At 36.9% G+C, this 21,100-nt stretch overlaps 1 protein-coding gene and 2 long non-coding RNA genes across 10 annotated transcripts; all 3 read left to right on the top strand.

The window, feature by feature from the left end:
* Nucleotides 1–7,527: 7,527 nt before the first annotated feature.
* LOC137236900 (uncharacterized) lies at nucleotides 7,528–21,066 on the top strand. Of its 4 annotated transcripts, XR_010948696.1 has the most exons (6): nucleotides 7,528–8,351; nucleotides 15,266–15,690; nucleotides 15,764–15,929; nucleotides 15,992–16,971; nucleotides 19,656–20,020; nucleotides 20,080–21,066. It is a non-coding gene; the product is annotated as an uncharacterized lncRNA (long non-coding RNA). The 4 variants fall into 4 exon arrangements; XR_010948694.1 differs by lacking the exon at nucleotides 15,992–16,971 and having other exon boundaries at nucleotides 7,530–8,351; XR_010948695.1 differs by lacking the exon at nucleotides 15,992–16,971 and having other exon boundaries at nucleotides 7,530–8,351; nucleotides 19,656–20,013.
* On the top strand, nucleotides 8,609–11,145 carry LOC137236896 (protein transport protein Sec24C-like). 4 transcript variants are annotated; one of them, XM_067759985.1, is made up of 6 exons: nucleotides 8,609–8,800; nucleotides 9,482–9,646; nucleotides 10,022–10,248; nucleotides 10,309–10,538; nucleotides 10,597–10,937; nucleotides 10,991–11,145. In XM_067759985.1, the coding sequence occupies exons 1-5, from the start codon at nucleotides 8,627–8,629 to the stop codon at nucleotides 10,680–10,682; spliced, it is 882 nt and encodes a 293-aa protein (XP_067616086.1). In that variant the 5' UTR covers nucleotides 8,609–8,626; the 3' UTR covers nucleotides 10,683–10,937; nucleotides 10,991–11,145. The 4 variants fall into 4 exon arrangements, with proteins under 4 accessions (XP_067616086.1, XP_067616087.1, XP_067616089.1 ...); XM_067759986.1 differs by having other exon boundaries at nucleotides 10,309–10,520; XM_067759987.1 differs by lacking the exon at nucleotides 8,609–8,800 and adding an exon at nucleotides 9,367–9,420.
* On the top strand, nucleotides 11,181–13,528 carry LOC137236899 (uncharacterized). Of its 2 annotated transcripts, XR_010948693.1 has the most exons (4): nucleotides 11,181–11,238; nucleotides 11,291–11,449; nucleotides 11,512–11,626; nucleotides 13,256–13,528. It is a non-coding gene; the product is annotated as an uncharacterized lncRNA (long non-coding RNA). The 2 variants fall into 2 exon arrangements; XR_010948692.1 differs by having other exon boundaries at nucleotides 11,185–11,449.
* Nucleotides 21,067–21,100: the final 34 nt, after the last annotated feature.

Below are 21,100 nucleotides of genomic sequence, written 5' to 3' on the forward strand. Positions count from 1 at the left end.
TATTAACTGCGCCAACCAAACGCACAACAACCACCAAACTTACCACCACTACCAGCAAGAACAACAACAGCAGGGCCGCAAACCATAGGCCTGCTGCAAATCCCGACTACGACAACCAATAACTACGTTTAATGCGGTGAGTTCGTTCCGGATACGGACAAAATATACGTATTTGTACTCTTATTTTTCTTCATTTTCGACTCTGCAACAACATATAAATATTAATATACAAACTTATTTAAATTTAAAGCTACAACACAATTAGACATTTTCACTTAAACATAATTATGTCATCATTTGTTTTCTTTTAATTGTTTTTTTTTTTGGAAAATTTCGCACAGTTCAGAGCTTAGACTTATACCGTTTTCACACAGAAACTTAATCGAATCACAATTGTTATTAATGAAATAATTAAGTTTCCCTTTTCATACAGGACCCTTTGCTCCATTAAGCGAACCTCTGTCAGCAGCAAAAACAAAAAATATTTCGTTTTTACTAAAAATAGGTAAAATGAAAAGCAGCGTTTCTTTCTTGACTATAAATACATCAAAATAAAATGCTACGCAACTAGCCATATGTTTTATGTTAGTTCCTTACGAAACTGTGGACGCGTTTTCCGCAATTAAAGGTCTTTTTGAATAATTTATTGTAAGTAAAAACAAACAAGTTTAACGTTATAAGATATATTTATTAAGTGTTTTATTCACGTCTTGCAGGTGTGTATTCTTCAAGTAAGTATATTGAATTGGAATGGCCGTGGCTCAGTGTTGCCATCGCCCTTTTTTAATTCATACTTAAGGCTAATGTGCTGATTTACATGAATTCATACTTAAGGCTAATGTGTAGGTACACGTAAAACGCCTACTTACGACAAATGTGTAGTTCATTTCCGCTGCTTACATCTGACTCATCACTTTCAGCAGTGTTGTACTCCGATAGGGAGTTATCGAGGCTTCCACAGTCAACCTCTGTCGGATGTTCTAATTCCCCACCGTTAGATGGATTTATAGTGCCTACCCCTTCGTTATTCGGCTCTATGTTGCTGCCATTCTGGCTTACATTATTCTGGTCATTATAATTATAACTCTTGTTAATTGCTATAATCTCAATTTCTGGTAGATTATTCCCTCGACGTGATTTAATATTTTCTTCAAACAGTAAGTGCTAGCATCAAAATCATCATTATTTGTTTTGGCTATTAACCTACGATTACGTCTAAAATAATTATCAAATGAATCTCTAATGATATATGAGCGGCCATTAACCATTCCACTAACTTTTCCGTAATACCATTTTTTATCACTTTTTTTTTAAATAACTAAGTCGCCAATATTCAGTTTCGACAATGACTTTGCGTTTTTATCATAATAATTTATTTATTTATAAGACTCGTTGGTTGAGCGTAAGACTAATTTCTTTTAAGCCCAATATATAATATTTCTGTTTTTCCTTTTTTCTAATAATCTTGTTTTGAATAAACTCTTCTTTCACGAGTTATCTTCTAAGCATTTCTTCTAACACTGGCAGCTTTGTTTTAATTAATCTACTGAAGAACAATTCCGATGGGGTAATACTCATGCTTGCCACTGGCGTTGTATTGTATTCCATAATTATATACTGAAACTGATCGACTTCATTGGCCTCATAGCACTTTTTTAAAATATTTTTAGCGATTGCTACTCCTTTTTCAGCCATTCCATAAATCTGTTGGTATCTTGGACTCGAATATTTAAATTGAACATTAAATTCACGTGAAAACTCTTCAAACCGTGCCAAATTGAAGGGAACATTATCAGTTTTTATTTTCGAAGGGTACCCGATTAAGTTAAATATAGAGCAAAGAACATTAATAATATGTTCGGAAGTTTTATTGCTGACTTTTCTAGCTACTAAAAAATTAGAGTAATAATCATTAATCGCAATGTAGTCACTACCGCCGTATTCAAATAAGTCCACTGAAGCCATGTGGTATGGGTATTTAGGAGTTGATTCTTGATTCAGTGGTTCTTTTTAATTATTTTGTTTAAACTGTTCACAAATAGTGCATGGCGCAATCAACTCCTATAAACTTTTGCTCATTCCTTGCCAAAAATAAAGCATTCTTGCCCTTGCAAGTGTTTTCTCAATTTCAAAATGTGGCGCATATACCCACCTCAACATTTTGTCTTGTAATTTTTTTTGAATTGCCAGTCGATGGTTCTTGAAAAGTAGCCTATCTTCAAAATGTAATTCTGCTTTAAAATATATGCAAGAAACGGCAAGTCATTTAAATGGCGGTAGTCTGGCCAACCCCTCCTCACATATTTGCACACTCGTTTCAGATTATCGTCTGATTCCAATATTTTTCTGTAATAATCATAGTTATCTTTCAATACACAGACGGATTTCGTTACCGAGTGGATGACAGTACTCAGTTCTGGTTCTTCTGTACCTGTATCCACTGATGCCCGAGACAAACAATCAGCTAACAACATCTCTTTACCCGGTTTATAAACAATTTTTAATTGTTAATATTTTAACAACATCATGAACATTATTTGCAATCTTGGTGTGACTGCATCAATATCGCGCAATTAATACCTCCACTCACTTTGGACAATGAATGATCGACCATACACAAAGCTATGAAATCGTTTGCAGGCAAAGACCACTGCCAAAAGCTCCTTTTCAATTTGTGCCCATTTTTGTTCATTTTTGCTTAGGGTTCGAGATGCAAACGCTACAGCACGACCCTTTGGAATTAACCCCGCGCCTAACCCATCCTTAGACGCATCAGCCTGAATAACAACTGGTTTCGTTGAGGTAAAAGTCTACAAAACAGGGTTAGATGTAACGATTTTAACTATGCTTTCTAATTCCCTTTCATGTTTTTCATCCCAATAAAAAAGAGTGTTTTTCTGAGTAAGTATTCTCAAATTGGCTGTCAGTTTAGACGGGGTTGGGATAAACTTTCCCAGATATTTAAACAGTCCCAGCAAACGGTTCACACTTTGTTTATCAGTTGGCTTTCTCATGTTCAATATTGCTTCTATGTGTTTAAGTTCTGGTTTAATTTGGCCATTTGACAAAACATGACCCATGAATTTTACTTCTGTCCTACGATACTGAGTTTTCTCCAAGTTAAATCTAACGTTGTTTGCCCGTGCTCTGTCAAGAACAATTGCTACTATTTTGTCATGTTCGGATTCATCCCTAGCGACTACTCCTATGTCATCAAATAAACAAAGACACGCGGAATGTCTCCGAAAATTTGAAACATTCTTCTTTGAAAAATTTCTGGAGCCACATCAAACCCAAATGGCAGCCTCTCAAATTTATATCTACCAAAAGGTGTCATGAATGTTGTTAATTCTGAGCTCCTTTTGTCTAACTCTAGTTGCCAAAACCCATTCGAGCAATCTAATACCGTAAATATTTTTTTATTAGCCAATTCTGACGTGAAATTCCCAATAGTTGGAATAATGTAGTGTTCACGCTTAAGGCATTTGTTAAGTGGCTTCGGATCTAGACACATCCGTAAGTCACCATTGGATTTTTCATCGGCTTGCATGTTATTAACCCAATCAGTAGGATAACAGACTGGTGATATGATTCCTTTCTTCACCATATCGTCAAGTTTTGGTTTAAGTTCTTTAACTATGGAATCCGGGAAGCGCTTTCTGTAATGCAACACCGGCATTGCATTCTCATGCAAGTATAAAGTAATTTTTTGAGGTATTTTGCCTAGGCCAGTAAAGATATCCTCATTTTCATATACAAACTTGTCTTGCTCATTTGAAAACCTAACTGAGTCAACATCCACTCTTTTAATCAACTGTAATTTAATGCATGTTTCTAACCTAAGTATCGGTTCAAATGCATCATCAAAAACTAAAAACTCTTCCTTTTCACAGAGATCTTTCGAATCAAAAATTTCAACTTCAACAATACCATAAATATTGATAAGTTTATTACTATAATCAAATACATAAACGTCTTTTTGTTTTTTTGTTAATTTTTAAATTCATTTCTTGTACTATTTTTAATGGAATACAGTTCACGTCCGCTCCTATATCAATTTTAAATTCCATTGTCTTATTTCCTACTAGGTATGATTTTGTCCATCTTATAATTTGCTTTCCGTTCGAGTTTATTCTATAAAGATTTTTTTTAACGCTAAGATTTGATCCCAGCTTCCCTTGTGGTTTGAATTCCCGTTTACCTGCTCCCGACATGTTGCCATTTTTGCGACACATCTGTTTAAAATGGCTTTTCTTGCCGCATACACAAATGAACTCCCTTGCCGGACATTTCCCTTTGTGATGCCCATTAAATCATTGCAACAATTGAAACAAAAACGCCTGCCTGCAACGTTGATGGCCTTTACCTCCTCTTTTTCTTTGTCCAATATTGATGTTACAGCTGCTAGTGATTGCTTTGTTGCCAAAATTTTCTTATTCACGCTTACTGCCTCAAATGTCTTGCACATTTCTACCACTTTTTCTAGGTTCTCATCACGCCCGTCAAGCAATTTCAATTGAAGCTTCTTGTCAAAAACTCCTGTTATGATACGATCACGTAACATTTGATTTTTCGTATGACACTCCACATGTGCAATTGTATTCACACCTTTCTAGTTGGACTCGAAGTTCCGTCAAAAACTCATTAAACGGCTGACGCTCTTTTTGGCGCATGTTATTAAATTTATAAGATTCCATTGTTACATTTTTCTGCGGCAGGCAATGCATGTCAAACGCTTTTAACACCTCATCCAACGATCATCGTTTTATTTCAGAAACTGTCCGTTCCCCTGCAAAAATCGTGTGACCAAAAACGCACACAGCCACACGAATTTTTGACAGGGGTGACGATTTGGAATGAAAAATTGTGCAAATGAAATAGCATGCTGACAAATTTTGCTTTCCCACAATGTATCGTGCTCTCTCGCACCTATTATTTTCATAGGGATAACAAAATACATCATTTTTGCGTGCAAAAAAAATCGCCATTTCTAATTCTACAGAAAAGTGGAAAATTTTTTCAATTTGTGTGATTTACATTTTGCAGAAATTAATATACGCATTCTTTAATATTTTTTGGTCTACTAAAGTGTGTTTTAGCAAAAAAAAACTCATATCAATGTGTGCATGTTTATAAAGAAAGAAAGTGAAATATGTAATTGCATAGTATAAATAATCGTGAGCAATTCTAATGCAGAATAGTAAATTTTGATTTCCACATACATACAAAAAAAAAATTCTTGTTAAGATTTATTATCCAAAATTGAAAAAAAAGATTAGAAAATTCGGTGTAAAAAAACAGCTATGTGTGCAATAAAATAGCCTCTCTTGTTGAGATACCCCTCCATGGTCTCCATTAATTATTGTGACGGAGGTGTGTTTGCAGCAGCAAAGTGAACCCAAACAGTGTAGGTCGTGGTGGTTGTTGTTCGTGGTCCGCATCAACTGGACCAGGTGGGGCAATGACGCCACATCCAGTTATACCAAGGTATATACCACAACAGCAACCGGGTAATGCAAGGCCACGATAGCAGCAGCAACAACCTCCCAAGGCTGGCTATCAGCGTTGATTTATAAAAAAACAGTGTTGTGCATCTTTAATGCTTAAATATTTCCTCTGTTGAAACAGTCTCCACGATTCACTGTTCAACGAAAGCAGCAGCCAGCGTATGCCACCACCGAACAGCTGATAACAAAAACTCGGATGCACAGCAGTTTAAAGCCAAAATGGAAGTTGAGGAAATATCTGAAAATAAGGCAAATATATTTTTCGCGTTATTAACAAAATCGCCCTAAATTTTATGAATTAACAGATCGCTACGAACGACAAAGCACCCGAACGTGTGATCAAAGAAAGCACTACAGAAATTATTGCCGGCGGGGCCGTATTCTACAATCCAGTACAAGAATTTAATCGTGATTTAAGTATTTCAGTACTTAATGTATACTCAAAGTAGTTGATAAAAGAGCGGAAAGCGGCGGCGCATAAAAATCCACAAAATACAAAGGAAAGCAAGCAATGCTAATGACAAGAACCCATACACGGCTGGTGGTGTAAAATACGACGATGGACTGCGAATATTGGAAGCGCTTGCTGCAACAGGTTTACGTAGCATAAGTTATGCAAAAGAAGTAGCAGGCGTGCTTGAAATTGTTGCAAATGATATATCTAAGGTGGCAGTAGATTCCATTATCGTAAATATGCGACACAATGGAGTGGAACATTTAATTGTGCCAAGCGAAGGGGATGCAATGTAGGTTTGATATACGAATCAATAGCTAGTGATTTAACTGTAATAATCAATAATAAAATTCGCAATAGGACTCTCATGTACCTTTCAACTTCATATGAGAAGCGTTTCGATGTTATAGACCTAAATCCTTATGGTTGTCCGAATCGCTTTCTGGATGACGCTATACAATCACTGGCGAGTGGGGGTTCATTACTTGTAACTGCGAATGATATGGCTGTGCTGGTAGGCAATACGCCTGAAGCCTGCAATGCCAAATATAGTTCTGTGCCTTTGCGTATGAAATGCTGCCATGAGATGGGATTGCGTATACTATTGCATTGCATTAAAACGCACTCTAATCGTTATGGAAAATATATTGAGCCACTTTTGAGCATTTCTGCCAATTTTTATATACGCGTATTTGTGCGTATGCATAGTAGTCAAGCGAAGTGTAAATATGGCATGAGGTTGGTATACAGCATTTTGGCCTTTTACCACAGTCCAATTACTTACCATATCTTTATATTATGAACACAGCAAACAATGATTGATATTTCAATGCACTGGTTGTGATACCTATACGCTACAGCCTGTTGGTATTGTAACGAATTTACTTGCAAATCTTCTTATTTGCAACCCTCTGCTAAGTTCGTATCGCTAAACTGTTGAATAAATAACTCCAATATGTAATAATGCAAAATGGCCTTTATTCAAGTACTTCACAATCACACTTGTACTTTGCAACGAATAGCTTACTTAATCAAACTGATATCTTAAAGGAAACTGACTTTCAAAATAATAGCGCTATTGCTCGCTAGATATCGTCTTACTCGTAACTGCTTGACAATTCAAATCAAACTGAATTACTTCTTACTCGCCTGCACCGCTTTTATAGTTTACGCTGCATACTTCTAGGCTCTTCGATTTCCAGAAGTTACTAGTTGTTTCGGCTACAAAATCGCCAGCCACAACTATGTGCACAAATTATTGCCCTCTCTTGTGACCACTCAGATAAGATATATGCCTGTGTTTGTAGTTTACAGTCTCCCGCACACACATAAGCGTATAAGTAAATTCATCGGTGTGTGACATCTCATCTCTCGCTGCCTTGTATGTAAATGTTGCTCGTCGGAATGTGTACATATGTGTAGACGCAAGTATTGATTCGTTTATGTAGATACATAATGATTGAATTATTGATGTGAATTCACGTCACTGCTTAGCATCGGCCTGGAGATGGCAGCACTCCTCAGTTTTGCTAATAATCGTAACAGTATTGTAAAAAGCAAGATCTCAGATAAAGGCAATGCGGAAGTATAATTCGGTATACCAACTGTTAATACAAATTGTGCGCATTGCGGTGATAAACATCATGTAAGTTTCAACTATCCCACTTAAGTATTTAAACTCGAATAAATCAAATTATTTCCTTCTTACTTAATTGGTGCTTAACCGTTTAAACGGTTATGTCCGTTCAAAAAGGCGCGTCAGTCGCTTTTTCAGAGGGTTAACTGGCACCAATTGTTCACACCAAATTGTTTCTTATATTCCCAAATATAGATGGGCGGTCCACTTTGGTCGCATCCCATACATGATCCAACGTTTGTTGAAGAATTGCTACAAATCATAGAAGAAAAACCGCTAAGTGATTTGGACACACAACGTCGTTTAAAAGGTGTGTTATCGGCGGTATGCCTGAACTTGTATTGGGTACATGAGTTTTTATGTAAAAAATATTCATCATATCCAACATCGATACCTCGCATTCAATTGTGGACGCTGTACGCACTACATTGGGTTCACGTAATATGGACAAGCATATTGTTGATTCCAGTGGTAAGGCCACAATTTCAAATGATGGGGCAACCATTAAGAAACTATTGGATAAAATAATAACACAACGTAGCGTGCTCAAGTGGTATAAGCTTATCTGGAAAAGATATTTTGTAACGAAAACCCTGGAAGATTACCGCGCCTTGTCTGCTGTGGTTCAACAAAATATAACTTGGATGTTTGTTGCTCTTTTTCAATTTTCCTGAATACAAATGTCTGGATTGGAAAAATTTCAAGCAAATAAAGCTTGGCGTGCAAAAGTCAAGAAATTACTTGTCATGCAACGGTAAATGCTTATAAATATATCATTAAAATTGTATGCTTGTTTATGATGAGCCATTCGAGTGAACATGGAGATGGATGTTTTAAATACTGTAGAGTAAATTGGCTTACTATATAAGAATTTGAAAATTTTCCAAATATTTGACTAAAAAGTAGCTACTAGCTTGTAGAACTTTATTACTTTCCCTGCAAAAATCGTGTGACCAAAAACGCACACAGCCACACGAATTTTTAACAGGGGTGACGATTTGGAATGAAAAATCCCCCAAATGAAATAGCATGTTGACAAATTTAGCTTTCCCACAAGGTATCGTGCTCTCTCGCACCTATTATTTTTATAGGGATAGCAAAATACGTCATTTTTGCGTGCAAAAAAATCCGCCATTTCTAATTCAGCAGAGACAGCAAAACATTTCGTGGTGGAAAATTTTTTCAATTTTCAGAGTTTTAAGTGTAATATCTCCGGAAAAATTTAAACTTAAGAGGGAGTTCTCCAGATCACAAATATATATATTTTAAAGTGCGCAAACTTATAACTTAAAAGTTATTTGGTGTTAAAGTTTGCAAATTTCTATACAAATTTTATATGTGTATACGTATATATATGTGGCAGAGCACAGCTTTGTAATGTCAATAAAATATATATATATATATATATATATATATATATATGTGCATGTTGCTACAAAAGTGCGATTGATTTAATAAAAACATTTATAATAAATAAAAACAATGCAAAAATGAAATGTGAAATATACAAAAATGCAATTTAAGTTTATCGTTGCTAATTTATATAGATATGTATGTGGATTAAGGTTTTGAAAGATGTGTAAATTGTAATTTAAAGTGCTATAGAAATTTGTTAAATTTGCAAACTTTAACAACAAATAACTTTTAAATTATAAGTTTGCGCACTTTAAAATATATATATTTGTGATCGGGAGAACTCCCTCTTTCATTTGATACCAATTTTTACCCCGAACTCGGGGGGTGCTATTCTAAAATTTTCCCCACAATTATATTGCACCATGCCGCGAATTATGATAAAAGGTGGTGTGTGGAGAAACACTGAGGTAAGCATTTGACGCGACTGGTTACTCTTGGCCGTTTATTAACTAAATTGAAAACTTTCAGGATGAAATCCTCAAAGCAGCTGTAATGAAATATGGCAAAAACCAGCGGTCACGTATTGCATCACTGCTGCACCGCAAATCTGCCAAGCAATGTAAGGCACGCTGGTACGAATGGCTTGATCCTAGCATAAAGAAGACAGAATGGTCACGGGAGGAGGATGAAAAGGTTTTTATTTTGCCAAATTAATGCCAACACAATGGCGTACAATTGCGCCGATTATTTCAGAGGGTTAACTGGCACCAATTGTTCACACCAAATTGTTAGGTACAGGATTCGCCACGGGTAGGTGGGGTTGGCAATCACAACCCCTTGAATCATTTTGGTCGGCAGGTATGCCGCGGATATATTCTTGGCACTTGTTATTGATGGCTTTTATGATGCCACCAACACAACCTGGACAGATGCCAATGCTCAGTCAACCACCCAAGCCGGGTCAACCCCAATACCCGGACACGTCCGGACGCCCTAGTTATAATATATGCTAATACAACTAATAATTTACAAATTTGCTGATGATTATTTTTGTGTTATTTTCTTTAGCAACCACCTGCACCTGTTACTGGTAAATATCAACAGCCGCAACAGTATGATCAAGCCCAACGCCGTTTAGATCCCGATCAGATACCAAATCCGATGAGCGTTATCATTGAAAATGAAAAAAACGCTGGTGGTGCTTTTATTACTAATGAACAGGGTTTATTACCACCATTGGTGACCACAAAATATGTGGTAGAAGATCAGGGTAACTTCTCGCCACGTTACGTTAGGTATCGATAATCGAAATTAATGTTTTGTTTGGCAATTACATTGATTTTTCTTCTTTGCAGGTCGTCTTTGTATTGCATACCTGCAACAGCTGATTTATTAAAAACAACAGCTTTGTCCAGTACACTTGCCGTCTCACCAATGGCACGCACGGTTGAGGGTGAATATGAGCCACCCATTGTAAATTTTGGTGAATTGGGTGCAATTAGATGTAATCGTTGCAAGGCTCATATGCAACTTGTAGATGCTGGTCGTCGTTTCCAATGTCTAATGTGTAAAGTAACAACAGATGGTAAAAAAAAATCTTTCACTTTTACTTGTGTTCATTGATCAATATTTTTTCTCAACAGTGCCAACTGCATATTTCCAACATTTGGGCCACACCGGACAGCGTGTCGATAAATATGAACGTCCTGAACTTGTATTGGGTACATGAGTATTTGTGTAAAAAATGTTTGGGTACCGATAGCTCTCAAGGTAAACCTCAAGTCATATCCAACATCAATGCCTCGCATTCAATTGTGGACGCTGTACGCACTACATTGGGTTCACGTAGTATGGACAAGCATATTGTTGATTCCAGTGGTAAGGCCACAATTTCAAATGATGGGGCAACAATTATGAAACTATTGGATATTGTCCATCCAGCCGTAAAAATCTAATCGACATCGCCAAATCTCAAGATGCTGAGGTAAGTTTTTTGTTATATTAGAATGTGTAGAATAAAAATGTTTCTCTTATCAGGTCGGCGATGGCACCACTTCAGTAGTTAAACCATATGTTGAGGAAGGCGTGCATGCACGTATCATCATTAAAGCTATACGTAAAGCATTACAATTATGCATGATAAAATATGACATGGCTGTACATGTCGAAGCGCCAATCAAAGGAACAACAAAGTGCTTTATTGAAATGCTCTGCCACAGCAATGCCCAAGAGTATCAGAAAACTGTTGATGCTGAATGGCGTCTCCTGTACAATAAACTAGCTAAGTAAGGCGCCAATGTTGTGTTTTCTAAACTACCAATTGATGTTGCTACACAGTATTTTGCAGATTGTGATATGTTCTGTGCTGTTCATGTACCAGAAGAAGATTGGAAACGAAGAATGAAAGCTTGTGAGGGGCTGTTATGACTACAGCTAATGATATTATATCAAGTGTTTTGGGTCAATGTGATTACTTTGAAGAACGTCAGGTTGGTGGTGAGCGTTTCAACATTTTCCAAGATTTGATAGTGGGTTTGACATTAATTTCATTTTTATAGTTTATAATTATTTAAAGGTTGCGTTAATGTTAGAACATGTACATTGATTTTACGTGGCGGTGCCGAAAATTTTTTGGAAGAAACTGAGCTTCGTTACATGATGCTGTTGTTGCTGGTAAGTCAAAATACAAATTGAAAAAAATTTCTAATCTTAAATTGTTAAGTAATATTATGAAAAGGTTGTGTCCAACTCCGGAAGAAAAAACTATAAAATTTGTGTCAGTGATATGATAATTATTGCTTTTGGTTGTAGTTTTGAGGCATCGTCTTCGAGTGCCTTCTGGTCGTATATGCCGTTTCTTTTGCCAACTACCTGTAAGGCGTTAAACTGATCAGTAACGTCGCCGTGGCCTCGTTCAGTGTAATGTGTAATGGCGACCCCAAGTTCCTCGTGTAAATAGGGGGTGGGGCGGGATGGCTTAGGAGGTTTAAAGTGATGATATTAATCGTTCCCGAGATGGTTGTTGTTGTAGCAGTGCGTCGCCCCACCTAATAGGTGCGACCGATCACAAATTGTCATCGATATCCTCTAACGGGAGTCCAAACTTGCTGTTTCAACAGGGGTGGACTATAATGAAAGGGGTGTTAGAGGCGTTGGTTCCACATTACAATTAAAGAGATGGTTGGTGTCATGTGGGGACACATTGCAAGCGGGGCATACATTTTGTATGTCGGGGTTGATTCTGGATAGGTAAGAGTTTAACCTGTTACAGTATCCAGAACGAAGTTGAGCTAGAGTGACTCGCTTTTCCCTGGGTAGTATGCGGTCCTCTTCCGCAAGTTTTGGGTACTGTTCTTTGAGTACTTCACCGGGCAATTCCTAGCATAAAGGTACGACGCCTGTTTGTGGAGTTCACTGAGGACCTGCTTGTGTTTTTTTGCTTCATACGGCTGAGTTCTCAGGTGTCGTATTTCCTCATAATGCTTACAGAGATTACTCTTTAACGTCCTAAGTGGTGTTGGATCAACAATCAGATGTCTGTTGGGATGCCCAGGTTTCTGGGTATTCTACAGAAACTGTTTGGCTAGCATTTCATTTCTTTACCTTATTGGGAGTTTTCTCGCTTCATTGTGCAGGTGGTGTTCCGAGGACATAAGAAGGCAGCCCGTAGCGGTTTTGGGGGCAGCATTTTGGCAGGCCTGTATTTTCTTCCAGTGAGTAACCTTTAGGCTTGGCGACCATATCGGAGACGCGTACCATGCAAACGTCTATTTATATTTACCCCAAGTACTGCCGATTTATCGAATTATATTAAATATTTGTTACAGCTCTGGGTAATGTCATATGGTCGACATTTGGCGCGGCCATGTTTTAAATAAGGTCACCAATGATTTGGTTGGTGACAATATCAGGTTTCGCGAGGCGACAAAACTGGAGAGATTGGGGAGATAGCTGTTTTTTTTTTTATTACAAAGCTCATAGATGTAGGAAACAATAGCATAGGCGTAGAAGCAATAGTGACTACTTGTGGTAAAGGTAGCTATTGACATGTGGAAGTTAAGCAGACGTTTGAATATGAGTTTTTTAAGTTGCAAAAAAAGCGTTGAGGATTTTTATTATCTTACCAGGTACCTTCGTACATGTTTCTAAGAATGAAGAATAAAACCTATTCAAACTCAATTTTGACCAGGACAAAGCCGCTGAGACTTCGCTATACTTTAACATACAATACGTTACCCCATTTTAGCACAACTATCATTTTTTGATTTTATTAAATTTTATAAAATGTTTCTTCCTCTACAGTTCCATTTCGGTATTGGATGGTAAATATGTGGAAGAAATCTATGCGCGTAAATCGCAACATATTATCTTGGTGGAGCGTTTCTTCAATAGCTCTCTAGTGGTGATAGTGACAGCAGAGAAACCCAACTGTTTACAAATGTTACACTTCAAAAAGAATCAAAATATCTGCCATTGCGTCTACGGCTCAAATACCCACAGTATATGAATGAATCGAACGCACTTAATTGTCTGCCTAACGGATAGTATACATATTCATCAAATCGAAAATATTGCACCAACGAACTGGGTCTGAATACTGAAACAGTACACATATTCAAAATCGATGAGAAGGCTGTGATGATGGTATAGGGTGAGTTGTTGAATAACATACGAAAACCACTTTAACCCATCTATCCATCCATTCTTGATCTGAAAAAAAAGTAAACCTAATCTGAATTTCTACTAAGCTTTAAGTTGTAGATTATTCAAATAGTTGGAGTTTTTTCTAAAGCTTAAAATTATTTTCTGTTCGCTTGGAAAAGATTTCAATTGGAAAACGAAAACCAGTTAAGCGAGTTTATTATTAAAATACTTACTTTTCTTTATATGAACTGTATTAATTTAAGTTACAATTTCATGTACATATATAATAAAGTATGTCGTGGAACGATTGCTGTTGGAATTAGATTTGAAACCAATCAATACTTCTGCTAAGGGTAGCAGATATATTGCTGGAATGATTAGATTTAGAACATTCATAAGTCTGACTCAATTACTAGTCGTACATTTTTAAGTTCGCCAATTACGACAGCAATCTGATTCCACAACACCTTTGAATATTCTTGATCTGAAAAAAAAAAGTAAACCTAATCTGAATTTCTACTAAGCTTTAAGTTGTAGATTATTCAAATAATTGTAGTTTTTCTAAAGCTTAAAATTATTTTCTGTTCGCTTGGAAAAGATTTCAATTGGAAAACAAAAACCAATAATGCGAGTTTATTTGTTATTAAAATAATTACTTTTCTTTATATCAACTTATTAATTTAACTTACAATTTCATGTAAATATATAATAAGGTATGTCGTGATCCGATTGCTGTTGGAATTAGACTTAAAACCAATCAATACTCCTGCTAAGGGTTGCAGAATTATTGCTTGAATGATTAGATTTAGAACAATAATAAGTCTGACTCAATCACTAGTCCTACATTTTTAGGTTCATACTTTACTTTATTACTTTCAAATTCAATTACGACAGCAATCGGATTCCACGACACCTTTGAATATTCTTGATCTGAAAAAAGAGTAAACCTAATCTGAATTTCTACTGAGCTTTAAGTTGTAGATTATTGAAATTATTGGACTTTTTTTCTAAAGCTTAAAATTATTTTCTGCTCGCTTAGAAAAGATTTCAATTGGAAAACAAAAACCAATTAAGCTAGTTTATTTATTATTAAAGTACTTACTTCTTTTTCGTATGAACTGTATTAATATAAGTTCCAATTTCATGTAAATATAATAAAAATAATAAATATTGAAAATTAAATTTTTTTGGTTCATATTCTATTCATATGGCTGCTCCAGGTAAAGTAAATCTGCAGGTAACATTCACGTTATATGGCGGTTATATAAATGGTAAAACCGCAGTAAAATTGATTGTCAAATGACTCGAAAATGTAGAGTGAAATGACGGAAAAATGACCGCCATTTGACGAGCATTGTGACGTGTGTGAGCAGCACAGTACTATGCCCGCATCCTATAGGTGGGAGCGGAATGCACGATCACATTAATAGGAACGAAACGGAAAATTTGGTCACAAAACCTAATCACGCCATGCAAAAATGACTATGAATATAACCGCTGCAGAAAGTCACAATGACCGTAAAATGACTAGTAAAATGACGTGGAGCGTTTTTGCAGGGTTACTTTTAAAAAGATAAATCACTTTAGCATGGTAAAATATACCTATTATTAAAAATTAATACAAACAATATCTTCAACATTTTTTTCTCGATTCACGAACACATTTAGAAAGGCTACAACGCCTGCTAAAGAGCCGGTATCTTGCCAACGCTTTAGCTTGGAATTAGAGGAGGCTACAAACTACAAAAAACAAAAAGCAACTGTGGCTCACCAGCTAAAAAGTGTATCCATATCTCATTAAAGATGTTGACGTTGTAGCGATAAAGACACTCGAAGGTTTTAGGAAGTGTTTCCGTTTTTTCGTTAATATCGTTTGAACGAGTTAAATTTTTATTCTCCGCCTTCGTATTATTAATACTGATGTCAAGACGCGTCGTTTGACACCTCTCTCAATATTTTTGGCAGTCGACCCCTCAACTAGACTATTACCATTAATAATTCGGTAATAATGAAGATTTCAGGATGATTGGCATATTGGAACAAATAACTATTGCTTGGCTACTGACTGCAGCCACCGCCTTGTGGTTTATCAGGTAATCATGAATACGCACATTTTAAATATTTAAAAATAAGCTGTATGAACTAATACCATTTGTCTATGTGTAGATCCTATATGCAAGGTGGGAAGTATCGAAAGAGTACGACGGCGTTAGGGAAAGTTGTTCTTATTACTAGAGCAAATACCAGCATAGGAAAGGAGACAGCCCGGGAACTAGCTAAACGTGGAGCCACAATTTATATGGCGTGTCGTGACATGGAAAAATGTGAAAAGGTATCAACAAAAATAAACCAGATAATAATTGTTATACAAATTTTGGTAATTCTTTACTTTAGCTCACAACTGTCAAAAATATCGGGAGAGGGTTCAAAAGGCGCGTTTTGATCCCTGGACCACGAATCCGAGAGCGGAAATTACGAATTTAATTTCTGTCACAAGATATTTCAAAAAAACCGCAAAATGACCACGGAGTGCTCCGAAACTGGAGGTGGGATCCATAGTATTTTTGCGCAGAACACCTTTCTGCATTAGGGGCCTTCGGCCGCGCTTATAAAAAATTTCCCTGGGTGGGTCCAACACCGGTTTGGAGACCCAAACTATATCCGCGCAAAACACTTTTACCCATAGGTTTTCTTGTGGGTACCACAAAATCATCAAAATTACAATAACCACATGAAAATTTTTAATTTTGTTTGCAAATATCTCCGAAAGGAAATAAAATTTCCAATTTCCGCTTTCAGATTCGTGATCCTTGGTCCAAAGCGCGTCTTTTGACACCTCTCCCGATATTTTTAGACGGTTTTAGCAGTTGTGAGCTAAAGTAAAGAATTACCCAAATTTTTTATTATGATGTCATGGATGATGTCATACTGTCGATCCATATCGATAACACTCGTCCAAACCTTTGGGGGTGTCTTTACCGTTAATACAACAACAACCTCAAATAAAGCCGTAAAATCCGTGATCGTTGGACTGTTACGTAAAAATATGGGCTCGCATAATAACATATCGCTCATTTACTTCAATAGTGTCATAACTCCAAAAACACAATTTTCCAGGAGAGCCATTCAAAGATTTCAACTGCCATATGTTGCCCATATAAAGGCTTATTTTCATTGTTATAGCACGTGATAAAGTTTTAACTGATCACAAAGATTTTTTTATACAACATAGATTATGATATTGGGTACGTTTATATGTTATTAACTCAAAAGTCATGTTTTTTGAGTTATGACACTATTGAAGTAAATGAGCGATATGTACGTGTTCCTACTACTTTGTTCGTGTTCGGCACGATGTGAACGTGTGATTGAAGGTAATTTTCCTTATCGTATTCTATCGGTGACTATTCGGCCCCTTAACGCATGTCACACATCAGGACTTAACAAAAATATTCTTACCTTTTTCCTCTCCATTTTCTTAACTTTTTAAATGAATAGATTTCTTAACTCATGTAAGAAGGCCTTCAAATCAGGCATTTGCACTCCTTATCATATTAGACTAACAAAGTTGCTCTTGCCTCTGAAGAAAGAAGACTTGAGGCTCATGAGGCGAGTGTTTACGAGGACATTCCCTCCGGGGGTTTCATGCTTAGTGCATGCGTTCGTTTCTTGCGCGCGCGTAGCTAAGGCTCCGTTCCCTCGAGGAAGCATAGTTATCAGACTTAGAGGCAGGATTTTAGTTGTTACCTTGAATACTTCTAGTATTTGCCAATCGGGCTTTTCCGTTTGGTCATCACACCGATTCTGGTAACATTACGGACACATACACCCTATATGAAGTGCTTTGACCGGCCAGCTCAAGTAAACCGTTTACATTAGGGCTCGTCAAGACCTAATTAAAATTATGTAGAAAAGTAATTCATCTGAAATGAAATGTACAATTGAAGCTCATGTTCGGTTTTACCCGAACTTAGACACCCTTACTTGTTCTACCTGTTTCAGAAGTTATTTTATTCATGACTTACATTATTGGGCGCTAAAGTAAAGAATTACCTTTTTATTTTAATTGCCTGATTAAGAGAATGCGAGAGGTACACATGATCTACCAGCAGGAAAGGCGCGGATCCAAGCACGGGGCTGTAAAGTGTCGAAGATTATGTGTAGGTCTTACAACCTTAGACAAACAAAGTTGCTTATATCATTAAAAAGGGAGGCATGTAGACTCATGACTGGTATTCTGACTGGTCACTGCTTTCTGGCGTCACATGCCTTTAAATTAGGCTTGGTCAGTGCTAGCAGATGTAGGAAGTGCGGGTAGGAGGAGGAAATGATCGAACACGTTTTGTGCTTGTGCCCTGCGCTTGTCAGGCTAAACCCCAGCTGTTAGATATAAAAGCAACAAGTGGTATAAATCCTATAAAGCTTCTAGTATTTGCCAAGAGGACGGAGTTGTTTTATACCATAGGTCCTGGTTTTTGATAGGATTTTTCAATTTGGTCGTAAAATAAACTGGTAGCACTACGGACTAATTCTGCCTATGTGAGGTCCGCCTGCAAAATCACAATTAAATCCATGCAAAAACTCTTTATACACAAAATGTTTTCCTGTGTACAACAACATTACAACAACCACAAAATTGTCTGTTGAGAAAAAAAATATAAGCAAAGCAACAGGGAGCAACAAACGAATGATGCAACCATCTTTCACACGTTGTTATTGTAGCAGTGCTTCGCCCCATCCAATAGGTGCGACCGATCAGAAATTATCATCAATATCCTCTAACGGGAGTCCAAGGAAACTTGCTGTTTTGACAGGGGGGACCATAATGAAAGGGGTGTTAGAGGCGTTGGTTCCACATTACAATTAAAGAAATGGTTGGTGTCATGTGGGGACACATTGCAAGCGGGGCATAGGTAAGAGTTTAACCTGTTACAGTATCCAGAACGAAGTTGAGCTAAAGTGACTCGCTTTTCTCTGGGGAGTATGCGTTCCTCTTCCGCGAGGTTTGGATACTTTTCTTTGAGTACTGGATTCACCGGGCAACTCCTAGCATAAAGGTCCGACGCTTGTTTATGGAGTTCACCAAGGACCTGCTTGTGTTTTTTCGCTTCATACGGCTGGGTTCTCAGGAGCCGTATTTCCTCAAAATGCTTACGGAGATGACTCCTTAGGCCCCTAGGCGGTGCTGGTTGACCAATCAGATGTCTGTTGGGATGCTCAGGTTTCTGGGTATTCAACAGGAACTGTTTGGTCAGCATCTCATTTCTCTCCCTGATGGGGAGTATTCTCGCCTCGATGGTGTTCTGGGGACATAAGAAGACAGCCCGTGGCAATTCTGAGAGCAGTATTTTGGCAGGTCTGTAGCTTCTTCCAGTGGGTAATTTTTAGCCTTGGCGACCATATGGGTGACGCATAGCACTTAATCGGCTGGCTAATTGCTTTGTGTGTAGTCATGAGCGTTTCTTTATCCTTTCCCCAGGTACTGCCAGCGAGGGATTTGAGGATTTTGGTACGGCTCTGAATTTTCGGAACAATTGCGGCTACGTGCTCACCAAAATGTAGATCCTGATGAAAGTCACACCCAAAATTTTAAGGTGTAAGACAGTCGGTAGGGTAATGTCATATGGTCGACATTTGGCGCGGCCATGTTTTAAATAAGAGCACCGATGATTTGGTTGGTTACAATATCAGGTTTCGCGAGGCGACAAAACTGGAGAGATTGGGGAGATAGCTGTTTATTTTATTACAAAGCTCATCGGTGTAGGAAACAATAGCATAGGTGTAGAAGCAATAGTGACTCCTTCTGGTGGTAAAGGTAGCTATTGATATGTAGAAGTTGAAACAGAAATTTGATGAATATGAGTTTTTTTAAGTTATTGCAAAAAAGCGTTGAGGGTTTTTAATATCTTACGAGGTACCTTCGTACATGTTTCTAAGAATGAAGAATGAGACCTATTCAAACTTCGCTATACTTTAACATACGATACTTTACCCCATTTTAGTACAACTATCATTTATTGATTTTATTAAATTTTATAAAATGTTTCTTTCTCCACAGTTCCATTTCCGTATTGGATGGTAAATATGGCTTTCGCATTTTCTCCATCAATAACTGTGACAAGGTGGAAAAAATCTATGCGCGTAAATCGCAACATATCTTGGTCGAGCGTTTCTTCAATAGCTCTCTAGTGGTGATGGTGACAGCAGAGAAACCCAACTGTTTACAAATGTTACAATATATCAATTGTGTCTACGGCTCAAATACCCACAGTATATGAATGAATCGAACGCACCTAATCGTCTGCCTAACGGATAGTATACATATTCATGAAATCGAAAATATTGCATCAAACGAACTGGGTCTGAATACTGAAACAGTACACATATTCAAAATCGATGAGGAGGCTGTGATGATGGTATAGGGTGAGTTGTTGAATAACATACGAAAACCACTTTAACCCATCTATATATTTGCATTACAGCTAAAGCTTTACAAACAGCAAAAATTGCTGGCGCCAAGCAATTGGAAAAGGCAGTGAAGCATTCATCACACTGTACGGATTGTGTAAAGTTAGAAACTGCTGTTGTAACAGCTGCCACCGACACAACGGTCATCTCTACTTCGCCGAGTAACGGCTCGTCCGACTATCTATCGAAGACAGTATAATCATATCTTTTGCCAACACAGGTTAGCGATGTGCTTGCACAGGAAAAGATTTCCATTGGAAAACAAAAACCAATTAAGAGAGTTTATGTTATTATTAAAGTACTTACTTTTCTTTATATCAATTGTATTAATTTAAGTTGCAATATCACGTACATATATAATAAGGGATGTGATACGATTGCTGTCGGAATTAGATTTGAAACCAATCAATACTCCTGCTATGGGTTGCAGAATTATTGCTTGAATGATTAGATTTAGAACAATAATAAGTCTGACTCAATTACTAGTCGTACATTTTTAAGTTCATCAATTACGACAGCAATCGGATTCCACGACACCTTTGAATATTCTTTATCTGAAAAAAAAAGAGTAAATCTAATCTGAATTTCTAATTAGCTTTAAGTTGTAGATTTAAATTGATTCAAATAATTGGAGTTTTTTCTAATTTTTATTTAATTAGTAGCATTTAATACATGAATACTAATACATGACCATAACTACTAACACCTACCCCCAAAGTACTAATAATCCAACAAGTTGAAACTTATTTTTTCTCCCTTTCATTGTTTTAATGTAGTTGGGTGCGAGTATCGCAAGTTATTCGAAGCGAATCTAATCGAATAGTTCAAACAATCCTCCTAATTAGAGTAATTTAAAGAAGTGCGGGCCATTTAAAATTTTGGGTGATTATCTGCACTTAAGTTTTATAGGAATAACAGGATTTTTTCTAAGTTTTTGCGTGAACACGCCAAAATAAAATGATAAGTACCAAGAAAATTTAATGGGCTTAAGTTTTTGATAATAAAACATTTATTATGAAAAAAAAAATAGAATGT

The sequence above is a fragment of the Eurosta solidaginis genome, chromosome 1 (assembly GCF_040869045.1).
Source record: "Eurosta solidaginis isolate ZX-2024a chromosome 1, ASM4086904v1, whole genome shotgun sequence".
NCBI classification, from domain to species: Eukaryota; Metazoa; Arthropoda; class Insecta; order Diptera; family Tephritidae; genus Eurosta; species Eurosta solidaginis.

Coding starts and splice junctions, on each gene's coding strand:
- LOC137236896 (XM_067759985.1), top strand. CDS start 8,627: ATGTTGACAAATTTAGCTTTCCCACAAGGTATCGTGCTCTCTCGCACC. Junction 8,801..9,481: donor CAATTTTCAGAGTTTTAAGT/GTAATATCTCCG, acceptor GAAAACTTTCAG/GATGAAATCCTCAAAGCAGC. Junction 10,249..10,308: donor TTCTCGCCACGTTACGTTAG/GTATCGATAATC, acceptor TCTTCTTTGCAG/GTCGTCTTTGTATTGCATAC.